The sequence below is a fragment of the Platalea leucorodia genome (genome assembly GCF_965183815.1).
Source record: "Platalea leucorodia genome assembly, chromosome: 6".
Classification (NCBI taxonomy): Eukaryota; Metazoa; Chordata; class Aves; order Pelecaniformes; family Threskiornithidae; genus Platalea; species Platalea leucorodia.
This window is the reverse complement of record NC_138828.1, coordinates 28,219,406-28,241,274: the sequence shown is the minus strand read 5'-3', so window position 1 is coordinate 28,241,274 and position 21,869 is coordinate 28,219,406. Positions and strand designations below refer to the sequence as shown.

Sequence of the window (21,869 nt, the reverse complement as noted above, 5' to 3'; positions counted from 1 at the left end):
AGAGAGAGATATTTAATGAAGGATAATTCTCTCTGGACTTTAGAGTTAAGCTGTTGCAGCAAAATTACTCCGTTTAGACTAATTTTTTCTATACAAATCTCAAGAAAAACCTATTCCAAGTATGTTTTGTAGTAGTATCTCCACATGACCAGAGGAGGGCACTTTGAACATCTTTGCACTGCCCAGGAGGCAGATGCAGAAGCACAGTGTTACCCAATGTCGCACAGTCCTGCCACCTCTTCCCACCCAGGCAGGTATCCTTGTGTCCACAAAAATACAGAATCCGTATTGTACCACAGGGCTCTGTTCTGAAAACAGTGGGCAGATACGTCACTCTCTTCTCGCTAACTAGGATTTCTTCCGATTTCCCCCATTTAAATCAATGTCGCTGCGGGTTACATTGAGATTAACAGATAATTCCTAAAAATCACGTGAGGGGAGTTGTCTCCCTCTCCTTCCTGAACACCCCTCTGCTATTAGCCCCTGGTAATTTAGCAAATATTGATTGATTTAACCTTCTATGACTTATCCTGCTGCAGAAATTCCTTGCCTTTAACTGAAAAATGCACTTGGAAAATGCACTCTCTGAGATATGTATTGCAACAGTGCATCTTTTCACATTAAACTCTTGTAAAAGTACTGCTCCTTTCCACCTTCTGAGGGAGGCGACTCTGTGATCTGCTCCCCCGGCAGAGTACATATAGCGGAGAAATCAATCTCTTCTCTTTTCCGTTCATGACCAGAGTGTGGAGTTCAGCCACGTTCCATGCAGGAAACATCCTTTTGGGTTTCATTTTGGCTAAAGGTATCAACCTGCTATGGAAAAGATTTTAATTTTGCAATCTTACTGTTATCATAGACAGATTTTTTTTGTCACCTCTCTGCTTTGTTTTGTTCAAGTTTAACACTGAAAAATTATTAGAAAGGATTTAGAAACTTTTTTTTTTTTTAAAATAAAAGTCTCTTCTCCACCCTGGGGAAACACACTGCTTATTTAATATACTTTTTTCCCTCTCAACATTATTCCTTTTCTCTTTTCTTCTCCTTCTTCTTTTTTCTTGTCTTTCTTCTCTTCTTTCTTTTCTCCTTTCTTTTCTAGAGCAGACAGGTACAAGAAGGAAGTTGTCTTTCATCAGCAGTCCTTTGAGATAGAGTAGAATTCAGTGAGTCCTCACCATGATAGGATCATAAACTTCCTGGGTTAAACCAAGCTAACTTTCCCTAAGCTGCCAAGTTTTAGCTGCACCATACATATATGTGTTTCCTTGTGCCATTTTCTTTTCTTATAATTTTGTTTTTCTTGATGACCCTGAGCTATGGCTTCTGTCTCGTTTCTACCACTAGTCAACCTTCCTTTCTTTTCTGGTTTTGCCGATATAGGCCTCAAAGAAAAAATGGCAGAAGAGCACAAAGTAGCTGAGGTACATGAGAGAGGACCAGATGATGTTCTGCACGTGGGAATGACACTGGCCATGCTGCATCCAGGAGAAGACCAGGTAATTGATCACGCAACCGACCAACATCTGAGTGATCTGCGACAAGGTGATGAACATGGCAAACTTGCGTGAGACTCTGAAGCCAGCAGCCCGCAAGGCGTAGTAAGAGTACATAACGGCGTGTACTCCATAGTTCATGGTCATGAACCAGCCACCGCCAGCCACCATGTCCTTGTAGGAATACCAAGAATAAAGTAACACAGTAATGTGATGGTACCAGTGTAAGAAGATGAGCTTCTGTTTCCTAAGAATAATGAATATTGTATCACCTGTAACAAAACAAAAAAAAAAGAAAAAAAAAAAAAAAGGAGGGGAGGAAATGAGAAACATATTGAACAATTCCATAATTACTGCAGTGCTCTCTTCCCTTTGATGTTGCTGGAGTATACACTATTTTGGAGCATGAAAAACCACCTCAGCTCTAGATCTGAGAGCCTGTCTGATCCGAGAGCCACCTTGGCTCCTAATCTCTACGCAATCTTTGGAAAACCAACGTATCCACATTTTCCTGTGTGGATAACCCCTGTTTGAAAACTCCATAGGTTTACTTGGTAGCCCTTTGCTGCAAACATAATCCGTGCAAGTCTGAGGTGAAGTAGGTGGATGTATGTGTATCATCTCTGAGTGTGAGATCGTCCATTATATGCTGGGACTAGAAGAGAAATGCAGCTCGACAGAGAGCAGAAAACCTGAAAAGGAAGAAGCACAGTGCCCTCCCATTCAAATGTCTACCTGCAAACTAAACCTAGTTACACTCAGTAGAGCCTTTTGAGCTACTACGCAAAAAGCTATTGCATATGCAACCTACAATACCGAAAGGTATATAATTGCCAGAAAAAAAATGCTTCTAGAAAGAAATCTAGTTTATGTTGAAATGCACATCCTTTTCTGCAAATTCATGTTGCTACTGTAGAAAAGTAGATTTTATTTCTCTTTCCTGCTTTTTTCTTCCTTCTGCTTCTCATGATTGCACTGAGCATCTCAATTAGATACATGTATATATGTACGCTGCTTGTTTTCTATTGTTATAGACACAGTGTTTCCAAAAAGATCCCTGAGATTTGAATCCGGGGACTTATTTCTACGTATATGTATCCCAGAAAATCCAAATCATGAATAGTAGGGATGTGTGGAACCAAAACTGCACTGTCTGCACAAGGTCTGTAATAAGCCATAATGCTACTGTTTACTTCATTAGCTGCAAGATGTTGACTCACATTTTAATAAGTAATCATATGTTCAATTTGTTGTTGCTGTGCAGTTCTAGCTGATGTTTTCCAGTTTTAACAACTAAATTTCCGTGGTTTTGCAGTAATTTAAGCAGCAGGAAACCAAGGGATTCTGACACAGCAAGGCAACCGGTGTCTTTCTTTCCAGTTTTTATGCTGATGAATTGCTGTCCTGTAATTTGCTGAATCAAATTCTTTGCTGAAAGGTAAACACTTATTTTTACTGTACATCTGAACACAGTGAATGCTGAAGCCCTTTGAGGTTTAGTAAGGGCATCCTCTGAAATGAAAGCTGGAGGGCTGCTAAATCGCTGCCTCCTCCTTCCCACTAAAACAATCCTTTCTTCCACTAATAAGCCATGGGATGAGAACACATGCAGACTGGCTATTAAGTTGGCTTTGGCATGCATATCATAAATATCCCTACCAAAAAACTGCTGGAGAGACGGGAGTTTATAAGAATCAGGACTGGCAAAGCTAGGGATATTATAGGAAATTGGTTTCTATTTGGAGGAAGCAGACAGCCACAGCTTTCAATGTTTAGGGAGGAAGCACGTTACTGTTCATAATTGTACGCCTACGTGTGTATTTAAGGATGAATGCTGCAGAATGGAGGCAGAACCTGACTCAAAGCTGCTTGCTGACACAGCTGCTGGAGCCCCCCCTTCACATCTGCACCCACGGGGTGAGTGACTGCCAATTACGCTACTCGTATTTGCCTATGAGTAGCTAAGGAAGAAGTATGGACCAGATTGCTCTTACCTCTTGACTGCCCTGCTGTGTATAATCACTGCAGTTTATTCCTGGGCTGGGAATGGTCTTATTCAACTGCACATTGCTCTAACCTCAGCCAAGCTGGACTTGACCTCTAGAGACTAAAACATGCAGAGTTTGGGTTTGGTTTTGTTTACCCAGTTTTTCTAAGACTAAAATGAGATTTTGACAGCACTGAAACCCTTCTTGTGCTTCCTGCGCAGACACTTCTGCTCTAAATATGCATAGTGAGAGAAAGGGAGAGAGGGTACTCACCTAGTTCGGGTGCTTTGCTTAGCACAAATGCATATGCCCAGAATTTGCTGACCGGTCCAATGTAAAAACCTTGGTCACACACTGACTGCTTCAGGCCTTTGGTCATCAAAATGTACAGCATATAAGCACCAGTTCGAACAGCACCGAATATACTTTAAAACAAAAAGAGAAAATGAAGAAAGTTGAGTGGACAGTTGAAATCTACATGCCATCACTTCAAATCATTATGAGAAAACGGCCATAAACGTGCTGAAGTAGTAAGTCTGAGACAGCCTTAAAGCTGGAGCAACTCTGCTGGCTTCTAGGAAGTTATGCTGAACTCAGATTTGCAAACTGGACTGCAGCCGTATCCCCTGGTCAAAGTCTGGAACGGTAATGTCAATGTTTTTTATTTCATTACTACAGGAATGATCCTTCAGTTTTCAGGAGCAGTGGGAGACCTCTACTTCAGCTGAAAACAACATGCAAAGTTTTGATGCTGACGGCTAGGAGACTACAAGAAGTGAGTTGATAAAGAGCTGTCATCAACATAATTGGGACCCATTCCCTCTTCTGCTTTCCTCTGAGTCTTCTCTTGTCTCTCCCTGTGTTTGTTACATCCACAGGAGCTCTGAGCACAGACCAACCCAGGTAGGGCACACAGATTTTGATGGGGGTCTCAGTCAGGGCTGGTGTTTGGGTGCACATGCTGACTTCATACTTCATCTCTTAAGAGGTCATTGCTAACAGAGGAATCGACTAGTTGAGTCAAGTTATAAACAGCAGATTCACCCTCACCTCATCAAAGTGAGATGCAAAGTAACAGTGTTCTGTAAATGAGAAACGTAATGGTATTAATTACTGCAATTACAGAGGGGAGAGGTTCAGGTAACAGAAGACATCCAGGTGATGTAAGGAACAAAGGCTTCTGTCTCAGCAGCGAGGAGCTCTGCAGAAGGAATTGCCTCACTGTTTTACGTTAAGAATGCGCTTGCCCACTGTCTACCATTGTAGCTTGTTGGCCCTTCAAAAGCTGTGATGAATATTGGGTGAAACAAGCAGCTTTCAGAAAAATGGAGCAAAGAAAAACCCCATCTCCTTTGGGGTTGAGTATATCTTACTTTATGCCTACGTCATATGTCCCTGTGCCTCTACCCAGCTCCATCTTATCTCCCCTCTGACTTCTTTGTGACCTTGTCCTACTCATGAATCCTCTGGTTCCTGCTCTGCCTTGGTGTCTTTCGTGACTATCACCTGGCAGCAAGCAAACCAAGCCACCTAAAATTGATGTGTAGACACATGTGGGCAATCCAAGCTACTATTTATGCAAAGTGTGTGAAATAAGGCACAGTTCACAGAAGTTATAGATTCTCTGTTACTCATCCTTGTCTTGTGAAGTCAGTGTTCTTCAAAAAAATGTGTTTAAAATTATCAAGGAAGCCTCAAAAGTTGAGGTCTATAGCAGTTCTTATGGCATTTGGTCAGACTAGATGGTTCAAGTAAGCCTGCCAGGCTTAAAAACAGTTGACCCAAGTTTTTGTATTTTTTGCACAAAGTATTCAGATTTCCAAATCTGCAGCATTGATATACCCAGTCAAACCTGCCTGCTGCTGAGGAGCAATGCACCTCGCTCTCCCTTGTCCACTGCATGCACTCCACAACTGCGTGGAGCACCATGCTGCCTGGTGCTCTTTGGGGCTCTACAGCCAGGTCACGCCCGGGGAGAAGTGTCACATCCTGGCTCCCGCACCATTACATATTGATGCCTGAGGTTTCACTGTGCCATCAGGAAATTCAGACAACAGTGAGCACTTAAGAAGCTACTATTATTATCTGCTATTTGCATGGTGGTATTTGCTCACGGGCTCTACTGCCAGATGAGTCCTCCTATGCTATGTGCAAATAAAAAACCGTCCTGCTGTGGTACAGGTGTACTGAAGGAGTTTAGCTGAGTTTGGGTTTCCCATTAGCACTGCCCACAGTAATGCACATATTCCCAGGCTTAGGCAAGGCAGCCATTGCAGTCTCTCATGTTCATCCACCCCTGCATTCAGAAGAGAAAGTGCAGCATTCTTAGCGTCTACGCAGCCTGTAGCGCATCCTCTCCGTGTAGGGTTGTTCCCTCCCAGAAATGCTCTCTCAGTACGCTTTTCTCACGTCTTTTGGGGATCGGTCCAGTCAGCAGAGAGTGCCAAAGCCTGCAGGAGGAGTTTTGAAACGAGGCGCAACTCGTTCTGTGTCTTCTCTCTGGCATTTAACATGTGCCCTTTTTTTCTCAGGAGCTGCATTTCTCATTCCCAAGAAGACAGGAGATCCTGACGGAGATGTGATCTGATCACTTCCTGAGGCAGTGAACTCCTCAGGCTAGCCAGGGCAGGCTGCTGCTTGCTCCTGTCTTTTGGGTGGTGGCAAAACTGGGTGGAGGAAGATCAGGCAGAATATCTAATGATATGCTGGTTATCCCATTAGCAAATACCTGCGTGCTGACATTAAAATGGGGGGAAAAAAGGAAATTTTAAATCATGAAATCTAACAGCTGCAAGCAATACGCCTTTCCTTGTACAGAAGCTGTATTGCTTTTCTAAAATATCATTTATTATTAAAGTTTTAAAACCAGAGAGAATTCTGTGCCATGAACACAAACTCAACAGGCAAACGTTGACTTAACTGTAAGCGATTGAGTACGGACACCCAGGGATTGAATCTGGACTGATAACAGAGCCAAAAAGTATTTGCCCTGTGGGGATTACAGGGTTTCACTTTGCTGTCTTTGAGATTATAACGATGTAATTCTTCCTGTCTTTCTGTTTAGCAACGACCGCAGAGCTCTCCTTGGACTGCACGCACGCGCGCACACTCACACTCACACACTTACTTTTCTGTAATTTCACAGCACAGTGGCTTCTTCTAGTTCCATGACTCTAGAAGAAGTGACTCCAGCTACTGCTCTACATGGTGTGAGTCAGACTAATCTGAATTTTTAATCAGTAAAACCCAAGTTACGTTTTTGCATAATTCACAAGGGAAGGCTTTATAAATAAGGAGGATGGCAAACTGGAAGTAACTGATTCAATTACCTAAACAGACGCCATGAGCAGGTAGCTGTTTATGAGATGTGCTGCATGCCAAAACGCTATCATCTCGCCAACAAGCACACACCACCGGAGACAGAAAAAGATCTAATGCACGCCTGCAAATGTGCCTTGGACCCAGAGAGCCGGGACTGCTTTTTGTGCTTCTGCCACTTAATCTTGTTTGTTCTGTAAGGTAAGATCAGCCAACAAATTTCTATCATCTCACAAAGACATGATGTGCAGCAGAGTGATGACATTGCTTGCTCAGTAAATCACTTCTGCTTCATTTTGTCCTCGTCCTGCTCTCTGCTGTAGCTTTTGTGAGGTATTGAAATGAACTGCTTACCAAAGCAGTCTGTCTGGTGGGAATCATCTGCAGGGATTTTAGAAATAAGGTAGCAGTGAATTACTGTACAATTACAGCCTTTTGCAACTAGAGAGACTGATCAGAAACAAACTGCACCGGCTAATGCAGCTTTCTCATCTATTCAGACTCAAAATGTCCTACATTCTCCTCCCTTCAGGCAGTGACTTCTCTGGTAGATTAACAAGTGCCCAATTGATATTTTACTGTCCATAATATGATCAAAACATATCCATGAGTAAAATAAAACCTAATACTTTTCCCTCACAAACTTGTTTTCAAACGAGGGCCTCAAAACACATCCCATGCGTGGATTAGGTGCAGCATTAAGAAGGAGGGAAACTGAGGGCTGGGGAGGTAGCTGATGGGAAGACAACGCAGGCGTTAGTTAGCCTGCTATTGCTTTCTGTTCCCTCCATCCTACTTACCCGGAGGGAGTGAAGTACTTGTTTCTCAACAGCCTGAGAGGGCAGCAGGTAGCTCAAGACTTCAGTTCAACCCCAGCTGCCATTGTAGCAGGCCCAGCTCCTCCTCGCAGCGAGAAGGACACTGCCCATTTTTGCTAGGGCTGCTTTCTATGCAGACCCATCACTGCACTGGCTCCTGACACCTCTGGACATCCCGGTTCAGGATCAACGCTGCAGAATTGAGCAGGGAAGGTGACTGCTACATTAAAAAAATTTTAGAAGTTCAGCACAGAATATAGCAACAATTGCTAAAGGATTTTAGTGCTGTGATAATCACAGAGCAGAAATTCTCTGTTCCAGTCAAAAAAAACCCTTAAACTAACCAAATGCACCATGCAAACTGTATCTGCAGAAGTAGGTAAAGATGGCATTGAATGGAATAACAGTCTTGACTATTGCTAAGGTGAATGTAAAACACGTGAGCTACAAGCTACATGTAAAAAGTGGAGTATCTTTATTTTCGAAAGCATGCCATCCTGCATAAACAGCACCAGCAGAGAGCAGCAGGGAGTCCTCAGACAGCAAGACCCAGCTGTGCTGTGCAAAATTAAGGGCTGGTAGGGACTTCAAGCACAGCCGTCCTTACCCAGGCCCACAGGCTGTTCAACATGGCCCAAACCACAGGCACCCAGCTGGTTTGACCAGTCTCAGAGGTGTCAGGCTATCTTCTGCAGTAGGTGTGCTGGGCTAGTCTGGCAGCGAGCCAGTCGGGCACCCAGCTACAGCTCCCATGGGCCTGGCTGCAGCTCCCAGCCCAGGGCCTGGCTGGAGGAGAGAAGAAATCTTAATTCTGCCCCGACCTGCTTACATGGCGACTCACAGGAGTCCCAGCAGGTGAGTCTGTGCCCTGGGAGCAGAGGGAGGTGGCGGAGAGCACGTGGTCCTCCTCAGCGAAAGCCACATCGAACAGACAGCGGTCCCCGGAGAGCAGCCGAGATCACCTTACGTCCGGAGTCACAGCCCTCAGACTGCAGCCTGCTTGCTTGTATTGTACCAGTGAGAAAACAGGGAAGCAGGTTTTGGGGTTTGTTTTTGGTTTTTGTTTGTTTGTTTGTTTTAGCATGCAAATTATTTACAGAGGAAGCACTGTGAGTTAGAAAGAAATGTTTAAAGGTCAGCAGGTGAAGAACGTGGACCTTCCTACACCTTCCTTCGTGACAAATCAAACCACATCCACCTTTCCGTTCTGTTCAGCGGAGGGTTTCAGGGCTCATATCAAGTTTCCCTTCTGCTGTTGAAATGCTGCTCTCTTAACACAATAAAACGGCCTTTCTGTGCCCTGCTGATTTAAAACCCGTGGTCCTCATAAAAGAGGAGCAAGTTGTGGTGCTACTGATGAGGCACAGGAGCGCGGATGCACAGCGAGCCCACGGTCTGACAGGTCAGAGCAGCCCAGTAGTCCGAGAGCACGCCTACAGAAAGCAGTTACTGGAAAAGGGCAATGGAATATTTCTGTGCTTAGCCAAGCAACAGAAAATATGCAAGATAGGAACTGATACTAGGAAAATGCACAGAGAAAGCATCTATAAGGGAAACAACTCTGTGAACTAAGTTTCTTGAAAAGAAATGCAGCTGAAACCACCTTCATCTGACTGCTCTGTGCTCCCCAACTGGGCAGTTACCCCCAAATCAGTAAAGAAACTCAGAAACTCCTGGTTTTATCAAGCAACATGTGCGGACGTGGGTGCATGTCCATTTGAATACCTTTCAGCCGTTTGCTCCCTGTGCATTTTGATGAATTCCTAAAAATAAGTTTGTAACAAAGCAACGTTGCAACACGACCAGGAGGTTTCTTTTGGTTGGAAGTATTTATAGAGCCTTTCTTCCCCACCTGGGAAGGATGAGCTTCTTTCAAATCACTCTTACCTTCTGCAGTCTCATGAGACACGGTCCCAGAGTACCAGCCCATCAATGATATGCACCAGGCGGATGAGGCAGTAGGGGCAGGGCTGGGTGACAGCTTTCTTATGGAACCGATGGATTTTGTTGCCAGAAATAAAAAAGTATCTGTCTCCCACAAAACCCTGCTTTGTCTGTGTGAGAAGGAAGAGTACATTTCGCTACCTAAAAAGACACAAAGACACCTCCAGAGGATGCAAGCGTTGAAGGGGCCGCTTGCCTTGCAAAACAGCAGAAGGAAGGGTTTTTTCCAAGCTTGACACAGAATTATTTTTTCCTAGGTGACTTCAGATAAAGTCAGCAGACCAGTGTTGGGAAATGGCCCTTTCCAGGGAAGAAGCACAAGAGGATGGGTCCTAGCAAACAGGGCAGGAGTTCTGGGAACATGCATCTGTATGCTGACCACACACACCGTATATACAGCTGTATTATAAGAAGATATACCTAAACTATTATCTGTGTAGACAGGTGAGGTAGTCGGATCACAGTGTGCTTGCTGCTTTGCTACTGCTGTGGTTATTATACCATCAAGCCAGTGGGAAAGATGGAAGATTTAATGAACCATTGGCCTGCTCCCAACCTAAAATCTGTGCTTACATTTTGCAGTGGGTTCAAGTCTCACAGGAGCAGAGTACTCTGGGAAATGGCTAACCTTTCTGTCAAGAAGAGAAGACTGTCAAACAAAATTTTAGTAGCTAAATCAGGAGGTTTATGGGGGTCTGCCCTCAATCTGTGAAAAAAAAAAAATGAAACTGCATTTCCTCCAGTTCCCCCATGATATTGCTGTAGTCAGGCTAGCTTGTTTTTAAAGTTGAGCCAACATACAAGGGCATGTCCAGGTTAAAGTGGTTACCTGGGGATAGTCAAATGAAGAAAGGATATTAGGGTCTGGGTTGTGCTGACCAGAATTACGGACCAACAGCCTGCTGACTTTTACTGGTGTCTGGGTGTTTATTTAAAGCCTATTGTTCCAAAATCCTTTTGTGGGTAGACATGCCAGACTGTTTCGAGGCTGAGCAAAGAATTAAAACCATGAGAGCAGCCTCCCCAAGAGCCTGCCCAACAGAGGTGGCATTCATTCCACCGCGGGGAGGGGACTGGCAAGACCTGCCGTCACACACACCAACCTTCCAGAATATGGAAGCAAAGGGTGAGTGAGAAATATGTTTCCTGGCTAATTAAGTTTCCTTAAGAGTCTACGTGCACATGTTCACAGTGTATCACAGAGAGCAAACATGGGTCCTGCGGGCCCCCCTTTCCCGAGGGTGGACAAGTGCAAGAACATAGCAAAGGAGCAGCACAACCCACCAGAATTCACAACTGCTTTGCTCTGCTTTCTGACACCCAAGCTGCTCTTGGGTGTGTGGACTGGCTAGATGTCATTGCAGCTGTTCCTCCCCTTCTTTTTTTTTTAAAAATTAATCACTTCTTAACTCTTTTCATGTTTTTTTTTTTTCCCAATGATGTGCACATTCATCCACATCTGGCCAGCTTTGCTGGGGGAAGGGAGGAGCAGTACTACCTTCACTGGGCAATGCGCAATGTGTGATGGTGCAATATTTTAAAAAAGTTGGATTTTCCAGATGGTATAAATCCTCCAAATGAGAGAAGGAAGTAATTAATCCTATGATAATTTTAACATATAGTTTCACTAGAAGGTTGTCAGACTACCTAAACATTATCTCACGTGACTCCTGTCTTAGTTTGCCTTGATTGTATTCAAATGCAGTTCCATAAAATCCAGAGTCTTCTTGTATTTAAACAGGTGTAGAAACTATAAGGTTGCTTTAGGCTTATCTTTGATTGCAAAATCATGACATCTTTACTGTACAGTGAGAAACCATATACTAAGAAACCGATCATTAAGTACAAATGAAATGTGGGCAATGACTGAAAGATATCATTTGGCTGTTGTTCAGTGACCTACATGGAATTAATGGATCTTATTTTGATCTCAAGGAGTTAATGAGAGCTGTGGTTAAATCAGTGCAGTATGACATGTCCTCTAATCTCAGAGAAAAGGATCTGGCACCCAACATCCTAACCGGTCAATGTGAGACAAGGACAGCCTATATGAAATATTCATATATATTAAAACTGACTAGAAGAACCAGCTTCGTAAGACTGCACCTGGTGATTAAAAATATTTTGCTAGGTTTGTGGAACTGAGGGTTACATTTTCCAAAATAAATGAATCAGCCTCTTGGTAAGTGAAAGATACACAGCGATATGGTATTCATCTAAGTGATAAAAAAGTTTGAAAAAGAATAGTACTGACTATGGATTTGGTCTCTCTTAGCTCTAAATGTAACATACATGAGGCATTTTACAAGCATTTAAAAGAGAAGTCTTTTTAATAGTGAGTTACCTTGAGATCCTAGAGAGACACTTGATCAAATTACAGCTGATGAACTTAGGCCAACTGTTATTTTTATAAGAAATGGCAAAGAAAATTAATGTAATTAGGCTGTTGTTTCATCATCCTTCAACATTTCTGAAGTGGTTTCAAGCAATGCCAAGGTTAGTAATGGAGAGAAGGAGACACGATCCTGCAGAAAGATCTGTTCCTGCAAAACACTTGTAAAGCACTTCCCTATTTTACCTCCCAGAACTGATTCAGGTACCTCCCAGGAAGACCCTGCCTCCTCATCGAATCCACTTGTGATGAAAAGGACATCTCCATCCTCTCCACAGAGCAGACCTTCCTCTTGCCATAGCAAAATTTTGGTCTTGTCTGCTTTCCAACAGTCAAGTGACCTACCACCTCCAGCCTGGGCTGCTCCCAGAATTACCAATGCCTCAACAATAGTCAGGCCAGCAACTGCATTAGGTCACCCGTCCCTGTGTGAAGAACTGCTAAGTACAAAGCTGTTTGTAAGCTGAGGTCTCTTCCCGTTCAGACCTCACTTCCTTCAGACTTCTGTTGGTGCTGGCATCTCCAAGGCCCTTAGCATTGTATTTGGGAATATTTCACAGCCCTTAATGGCCTTTACTCTTGCAACAGCCTCATAAGGTGGCTAACCATAACACCCATTTCAAAGACAGAGAGGTGAGGCAACCTGAAATGTAAATGTCCTGTTAAAAATCTGTGTCAGAGCCAGGATGAGAAATGATGTGCAATATCATGAGTTGTGGTTCACTGCCCTACCCGTGAGGGCTGTTTGATGTAAGCAGAAAGAGGTCTGACCTCACTCTGTATCAGTGAAAACAGTATTGAATTAACAGTAAACACACTCCGGTAGGAGGAATTTTCTTCAGAGTCCTTTGACCTACTATAGATTTTATTTTCACTTTTTAAGGTTACTTTCTAAACCTTCAAGTCCCAAACCCTCCATCTTAATTACCCAAGGTACATCAATATCTTTAAAGATAGTTTATAGGCATAAAAGCTGTTGTTATACCTCGTAACATCACATTTTCATCATCTGCACATCTGACATTTTGGCAGCATGCTTTCAAGACCTAAAAATACAGAGTGATGCACAGAGAGATACAGTGCGAGTTTACAAAGCTGTGCTGTCCTAGAAACACAAACAGTTGAAAACTTCTTGACCTAGCTGGAAGACCAGGTAAGAGCAATACGTGCCTTCCAGAGACTCAGTCAGACTCTTGCTTTCCCTCTGTTTTCCCTTGACGTATTAGGCAAACACCACTGTGGATTTGGCCTGACGCAGCTGGACACAAGCCACAGAGAATGTGAACCTACGGAGTGAATTTTAAGAGCATCCCTGCTTCTATCTCCCCTCCACTGTCCCACCCCCCTGAAATTGCATAGGACCAGACCCCAGCAGCCAACCTTGCCATAGGAGAAAATATTTGGATTCTTCTCCCTTGTGGAATTTTTGCAGTTGTTCTAACTATTGTAGTTGTTTTGTATTAATGCTCCCTGCTGATCCCCTTACTCGCACCAGTGAACTCCAGAAGAAAATCAGGTATGGATCAGAATCCACGGTGGGGGGTGGCTTGAAATGCTTAACTCCTTGTGACATGGGCAGGTACAAAACCCATGCTAGTGAGGTGGAAAATTCAATGCCAGTATTCTTAAAAACTCCTGTTTTCCTTTATTAATGCCGTCACTTGATAAAACTACAAAAATGCAGGGTTTAATCCCATTCAGCAGCAACTGGTTCTGTGGGAAGTGCATTTTGAAAGGCTTCTATCTACCCAAGTCTATGAAGGAAAAGCCTGAAGACGTAACCAGTGAGTCAACCACAGACAAAAACAGAACCCTAAACTCTCACTGTAAAATGAAAAAAACCCCATTATTTCCAAGTCAGCCTTGCAGAGGACTGCAATGCTTGGTTTTTGTATGTTTGGGATTTAGGACTATCATGATGTTACTGTGCACCTAAGCTGAACGCACTTCTACTCTATATTGTTTGCATTTCACTGGGAAAAAAATCACACTGGCTACCATTTTCCCATATTTTCCTTTAACAAAACCAACTTTGGGCACAGATGTGAAAACATGTTACCGAGGCTTCTCTGGTGCTGATGAACTATGTTAACTATTTATGTGCTCATTCTGTCTATGGCAATTTTAGTGTAAAACTAAATTTTAGTGTAAAACTGTAATATCAGAGAAGGAAGTTTCATATTCATATTTCACCCCTTTGTATCTGTGTTTAGACAACCACGTGCTCAGTTGCAATTCAGTTGCTAGCAGATAACTGAAAGCACAGTAACCCCCTTGTGCACCTGTGTCCTCCAAGGCCCAGCCTATTGATAAAATTACTTGGGACCATTATTTATTCTCTTACAATGGGTAGGAACAAGAAAAAATTATGGAAAAAGCACCTTGGTGCCGTGATGAACCTTTTTCCTATGGTAACTGAACACCTTTAAAAGCACATTCTCAAAAATTAACAAAACAGTCTTTTAACAGCACTTACGGTAATCTCTTATCTTTAAAAAGAACACAGAACTCATCCTCTTCAGCCCATGTGTCTGAAAGGCCATAAGGTATCTATATTCTTCATAATGACTAAACTAGTGTAATTAAGAGCACAGTTTTCACAAGTGTTTTAGACTAAGAAATGTTTTTAGCTTCCCAAACTCCCTGAAAGCTTGAAATGACTAACGCTTTTGCTCCCACTTGCAATTTTACCTCTGCAGCCGAGGGAATGCATTATTTGAAAAATGTTCATTTTCTTGGAGGAGGTGTATGCGGTAACTAGCGATGGGCACGCTCTGTGGCTCCTTTCCTTTGAGCTCCCGTACCTGCGCGTCCCACCGTGAGCTCCGCTGGTCCTCCCGCGCCGGAGCTGCTCCACCACTCGCTCCGCAGGCAGGCTGCTGCCTCCACTTCCCTGCTGCCTGCCCAGTTGCGCTGAATTGGCTGGTTGCACGGCTGTGCTGTTTAACTGGACTGGTGAATGATGCAGCTAAAATAGTCTCTCCTCCACTTTTTTTTTAATGACATGGTTTCATTGCTCTCAGTCACAGCGGGAAAAACGAAGACCAGGAGTCTTTCCAGCCAGCTTTGGCACTATAGAGTTCAAAATGTGGCACTGTGCTCTCAACAGCTCCTCTCCTCTGGGAAGCCATTGAAACAGCATTTTAAGACACTGTTTTGCATCTCTCTGCTAGGTCTTGCTTCAAATATGGTTGCTTAAGAGGGTGACAGAAAATCCCAGGACTGACTCAAAAGCTCAGAAATTCACTCAGGATACGGCTGAGAACGGAGCAGGAACCATACCAACGCTGTATGAAGTACCATTCCCATTATATATGCTTGTTACATATTCTCTCTATATAAACCACTGCTCTGAATAACAGAATTGGGTGCCTCCAAAACATATTTACTAGACTAGTTACCATGCAAGGGCACAAGAACACCAAGAATTTAACAAGCCCCAACAGCCAAATCTTCCTTCTACCGTCCTGCTGCCCAGCTGCTCCTCAGCCTCTCCCCCTGCCCATCTCCTGACCAAGGAGAACAGATGGGTCTTGCAGCTCACCCGCAGAGTCCTCCCTTGCCCTCCTTGAAGGTGACCGAGTCCCATTCAGGGTGGAGTGCAAGCCACATTATTGTCAAGAAAAAGGTAAGAAAAGGGGGAGATGAGGAATAACATACGCTTTTCTCAGTGTGGCGCTCACTTACCCCCAAAACCTGGTGGTCAGCAGTCTTGGAAGTGTTTTATAATGGGGTGCTCTGGGTCTCAGCACCATGTGTGTGAGCAAAAGTTGTGCTGATCTTTGCAGTTTTTATCACTCTTTTTGGCAGAAGACTTTTCTTTGCAGAAGTTCACGCGTACTTTGAGGTTTGGGTTCAGTCCTATCAAAATCCCAGAGCAAAATTTGAGAGAATTCCCCTCCATCTCTAAAAAAAAACCTCCCATCACTGAACCAAACACACAAGCCCTGCTTTTCAGACCTTTCTACTGTATCTGATCCAGATGTCTCTCTAGCAAGCTTTTCAATGCAAATCATTTGAGTTTTCAGCTGGGACCAAAAACTGAAGCCAGGCCAGCTCAGAGTGATTTAAAAATTGTGCAAATATTTTACATGGCTCTAAGAAATAATATATCATTTGTGCAGGTTTATATACCCATAAGCATATGCATACATGCCTGGGTGGTTATTACTTTCCCATGTGATAAATTTTAGGGAGGGAAATGAGGTATATTAAAGTGACAGCTCGCTCTGTGGTTTTCAAGTGCGGGCAGATACCGTGCTCCTTGCATCAGTCTTTTTCTGCTCCTCGGCAACAAATCCCTCGACGTAGAGCCACTCCTTTCAGCCCTTCCCTCTTGTCGGCACGTTTCCTAGTCACAACTCACCTGGCTCCCAAAAACATTTCTTTGTCCTTTTTATTGACAAAACTGGAAAGAAAACCAGGCTTAACTTATTTCCTTCCCTCTCCAGGGACCTCATTAAGCGTACCCAAAGAGTGACATCTCTGCAGGGCTCCAGATCAATGGACATTGTCATCTGGAGATTTTAATCACATTAACACCACAGCAGAGTAAAATCCATCTGATTCTCCCTTGCTAAAGTGGCAAGCTCAACACTTCTACCAATTGCTGCAACTACTAGTCCGAAGGCTTATTTATATGTGTGGATAAAAATCAATCTACCACAGCTACTGTCTTCCAGTCCCTCCTCATGGAGCCTGAATTCCCTCTCCAGGAAATGCAACTGGATGCCCCAGACCTTCCTTCTTTATGACTGGGATTAGCTATATTCAGACAATCCTGAGGAGCAGAGTACAAAAATAATCAATAAAGCAAAGCTCTGTGAGCTGGTGGAAGAACTTGCACCGCTTATAAAGCATAGCAGAAAAACAAATGCCAGGGCTAGATTCCTACAAGCAGTCTTTACAACAGAGGAGAAGATAATTGGTGGAGGTAAAAAGGGTTATACGTGCATGGAGAGTCTTACACAGAGCACTTGGTGGCTATACAAGGCCCATTGGGTTTTGGTAGAGATAAACAAGGAGCAGTGGTCAGGCTGAAGGGCAGTTGCACTCAATCATTACCCTAGGAACACGAGAGAATAGCAGAAGTTGCTTACAGGGACACCCGCGTAACCGTACACTGCTGAAAAACATCTAACTGTTCTCTCTCAACGAATGACAAATAATTTTTCAGCTGTACCCAGGCATTCCTGCATCTCATCTGACTTGCAAAGAGTCAGTTACAAGCTAATCAATAGTAATTACCTATCATCTGGTCTCGCCCTCCTCAGTGCACTGTTACCTGACGCTGCTCCCTGATTATCTGGCACACGGAGGGTACGAACTTGCAGGAACAATATTTCTTAATGAAAGCTGTTATTTCTCGAGCAATAACTCACTCTTCCATCACTAAATAATAACTGGACTTCTGATGCAGCTGAAGATCCCTGGCACCCTGTGAAGGCTGTATACTCGGCGAGATGTTTTTCTGTCAAGAAACATTTCCTAGTTCTTAGGTATTTATTTCAGGAAGTTTGACTGTGGCTGAATTACTAAAAAGGAAAAAAAATCAATTTTCAACTTAAGCCCTGTGTTTGGTGCAAAATCTCGTAAAAATTAAGGAATCCGTCTAAGGATTACTGAAGTAGCCCATGAGGATTCATAAGCACAGTGTACCTCTTAAGCAGTCCTTAATGAACGCTTCAGGGGCATTTGCACTTGTTCCTGTGTCGTTACTGAAATTATTCTCAGCATCCATTATCTCAAGAAAATTTTAGAATAACTGTAATATTGCAGTGATTTAAATGATAATCCGAAAAAAGTGGCATATCTATTTCTGCAGGATAAATTAAAGATACTTTCAGGATCAAATGCATCAAGTTAGTAGAGTGACTGTCATGTATAGCATCGAAATGTATGTATTCAGGAGTTTGAAATTATCCTAGGCAAATAAAGCCAAAAAGTAATAAAGTAAAAGATTTAGCAGAGAATCAAGCCAACCAATGGAGTTAGCCATCACTAAAGCTGTAAAAAAGGCAGATAACAAAGTAAGCAAAATCTAGGTTACAGGAAAAGACTAGCATTTGACAGAATAAAGAAGGCTTAAAGAAGCTAAAAGTTATAATACAGCTGTAATGAGCTGCTCAGATCCATAAATTTAATGGCAATTACAGGCCTGGAGCCATTGATCTTCCTTTTTCACTCTGTCCTCCCCAGGGCAGTACTCCTGCAAGCGTTTAGAGAAGTTCAGATCTCAGGGATTCTCCACAGTTGGTAAATAATAAATATATTTTATTTATTCAGCAACCTAGGGAAGATGCTGAATGGTACAGGCATGAAGAGGCACATTTGTTTAGAAGAAGTTAAACTCGTCGCAAAATGGAGATTTCGCTAAACCACGGCTTGACACCCGTAGGCAACCCTGCGTGTGAACGCTGCTCGGTTTGGCAGTGTTTATTAACACGCTCGTCCGCAGATGCAATGTTGATTTGATAGGTCATGCAAGTTAACGCCTCTCAGTGTTTTATTACCACTGTCTCCAACAAGCACAAGCTGTTGGGGGACTTACTCAGAAGAAAATACATGGAGATTTCTGTTCCCCAGGGATTTCTGCACAGGGGAGGACCTTTTACCAGGCACACGAACCAAGTACCGAGGCTGAGTAAAATGCAGAAGTGCCGCCACAGGGGGACAGATGGGAGGTTTGATTTCTTTTGAATGAATTACCTCCTTTCTCTCTAGTACAGTTCCCTTCTTAAGCCACCAGACAGATGTTCTTTATTCCTCAAATACACTTTTCAGTCCACTCCCCATTTAAAATGGGAGTGGAAAAGTCTCACTCCCAGGGGACTCTGCTTTGAGTAGGACATTCATGCTGAGTGGTGGCCTGCGAGGGCTCCTGTGGGCTGGGACAGGGTGACCTCCTGAGGAAGGTGTACTTCAAGGGGACAAACTGAGTGTCAACACTCTCCCTGGTTGCGAGACGTGAGGAGGGAATAAGGGCAAAACGAGTGCAACAGCTGCTTTCCAAATAATGTGTTGAATTCACTTTGCTAAGATGTTTGGCTTTCCAGCAATAATGACAACCAAGCAAGCAAGCAGTCAGAGAAAAAAAGAAGTTTTTAAAGAAAGGAGGCCCAGCTTAGCACTGAAAAAAGAGATTTTCATAGGAATTTTTAGCCAGTCCTATCCATATCTCCTGTAAAGTAGCATCAGCCAGGTCTCACGGGGAATCCTTGGTTTCCTTTTAATTAGGCCTGATTAGGTAAAAACAGTAAAACCAGTTTACATGCAAAATGACTTTGATGGACACAACAGAGTCCACAGCAGTAACAGCAGAGTGAATGAAGAGGTGAGATTTCAACAGAGGATGGGCACAGCATTTTGTCACACGGCATCAATTACAATTCAGGGAATAAAGATATCTGTCATGGGATGCTCTTCTTACTTAGAATAAATAAGGTACCTAGTGGAGATACATCTTCTTGACAGTACTTTATTGCTCTTAGTCTATATATTTTCATCACCTCTACACTGTTTTTTTAATGCCAGTCATCATTTGATTTGCAATGTACGAATTCACCCTACATAGCACTGTTTGTATTTACCTATTGGGATTACAGTTCAGCCTACGGACAAGAAATTTTTCTTCTTAAACTGTTAAGTCTCATCCAAGGGATTTTTGTCTTCTCTCCAATCATTTTGAATTCCTACTGTTCACCAAACTTTCAACTTTTGCTCCAAGATGGTAATTAAAAAGATGTTTCCAATATCTGCTATATAAGAAAATCAGGTAAGTACATAAAGATGAACATGGTCCTATCGAAATAAATTGTTAAGTAGGTATATATTAAGCATTTCACTAATTTGGGTTCTGAGAAATATCCTACTGAGAATATGCATTAATGCTTTACAAATATAGGGAATGTTTCACATGGAATTCGCTTGCTTTTAAATTTATAAGAGAGAAGATTATTAATTCACCTTAAATGCTGCTTATTAATTTCAATGTTATTTGGCAAATATTGACCTTTTCAGTAATTCATTTTCTCTTTGAATGTACCATCAGGACCTTTATAAAATTTTGGAGTATTTTAAGATTTTGATGGGTTGCTCAGCAACATATGAAATAAAGTTGTGTTTTAATCTCCATGGCAAGTATCTGTGAATGGCAGCTCTTGACATAGGACGTAAATTTGAATCATTTTTCATCAATTTTCCTACTTATAAGCATGATAACTGCAATGTATTTCAGAATCACAAATCCAAGCAACTGAAACCCTTTCTTTAAACTTACGTTTAGCCTTTTCCATTCAGTTCAGCTCAGGACTGAGTTCCCCACATAAAGACGTGTTTCGGACTGCCTTGTCAGGAGCTCTCTGCGGAGCAAGTGCAAACCCCTCTATAAAATGCTGCTGTGTCTGCGGTAACTTATCAATTACACCAGCTTCTCACAGAAGCAAAAGTTGCTTCTCACAAAAGCAAAGTGAGTCACCTTCTTCCAGTGAGCCTTTTTGGTTTTGTGCTTCAAATACAAGACCTGTCGCTGTTGGAATATTCCACTTTTGAAGCTCTGGTTAGCTTTGGGGCAAGCAGCTAGCGACCTTTCAGCTACGTTTGATACCATTTCTACTAGTTTGAGAGAAAGTGTTTCCCAGGAAGAAACACATTTGGAAACCCTGTATTGACATCGGTTGACTTCCACCACTGCTACAGAGCATAGCTGAATCTGGATTAGAATCTAAGTGATCTCAGGCGATTATAATAGTGTTATGGTTATGTGGTTTGGCTAGACAAAGAGAAATCCCTCCTCTCGCTGCACCAGTCATGGTCAGAGGCTTAGCCTCTGCCTACAAATGACGGCATCACGTTGGATGTTTTAGCTTCTTCATCTCCTGTATTGACGTGACAGTATTCCCGAGGGAAGGCAACCTTTTACTATTATTAGTTAGTGCCTTGACCCTGAGACTTGTGTTGGCAGCCCCTTAAGGATGGAGAGCAAGTGAAAATGGTGCCATGCTGCTGTCTTGTGTGAAGACGAGGTGATCAAATACATGTTTAAACTCCTTGATAGCGATGCTACCCATACACAGACTCTACAGCCTATAAAAGGAATTACAAAAATCCAGCTGAGAGGTAATGAAAACATGAATTATTGACTTCGTATCCTTCTGTGAGAGTCCTGGTCTCAGCTTTGCTGATTCCTAGAGGTGCCAGCATGACACTTTTGATATACTCCAAGTAAAAAATTCAATGAATGACCCTAACTTTATGTTCAAAGTGGCATGAATATAAAACTGGCAACTCAGATCTTACGTGTTTTTGCAGATTTTTAACCCCAAGAAATATTCAGAAATACAGGGCTGACTGTCACTTTGATATGTAGGTGAATCAGCAACCGTTTCCTTGGGGTCTTACAAGACTGAAAAATGAACTTTTGTGTCAGCTTCCTAACAGCGGGTTCCCGTTGACACGGAGCAGCACAGAGCTGCTCCCCCAGGACCGCAGTACATAACGAGGCTGGGCAAAAATACTTAATTAAAGTGTAGAAAACAAAACAAAACAAAAGACTGAAAACATTTCAGACAACAATAAATCTTCAATGCTTGAAACAAGTCAACAATCCTGCTAGGGAGAAAAAAAAACAACAACCCAACCACCCAAGAAAAATATCCCAAACTAATTTCTCAGCAAAAGATTTCAGAAGATCATGTTTTCACACTGGTTTCGAAGTGAAAAGCAAGATTTACTGTCACTGCTCCTACAGAAGTTTTCACTGAGAACTGGTAACCTTATTCCAGAGACAAAATGTTCGAACTAGTCGATGCTTCCAAAGGGAAATAAAGCTGCTTTTCTGCCTCAGAAATCCTGCTGGCTGCCAGTGTTGACACAAAACTCGCTCTTGACTGAGCTCCTGAATGCTCAGCAAGCTCAG

The 21,869-nt window shown here is 42.8% G+C and overlaps 1 protein-coding gene across 1 annotated transcript in view; it reads right to left on the bottom strand.

The window, feature by feature from the left end:
- Nucleotides 1–1,340: 1,340 nt before the first annotated feature.
- Nucleotides 1,341–21,869, bottom strand: part of ELOVL6 (ELOVL fatty acid elongase 6) — a gene marked incomplete at both ends in the record, with an annotated part of 74,914 nt that continues 54,385 nt past the window's right edge. The window contains 2 exons of the mRNA XM_082315541.1: nucleotides 1,341–1,765; nucleotides 3,755–3,906. Coding sequence (XP_082171667.1) covers nucleotides 1,341–1,765; nucleotides 3,755–3,906 — 577 coding nt within the window. The remainder of the gene's footprint in view (nucleotides 1,766–3,754; nucleotides 3,907–21,869) is intronic.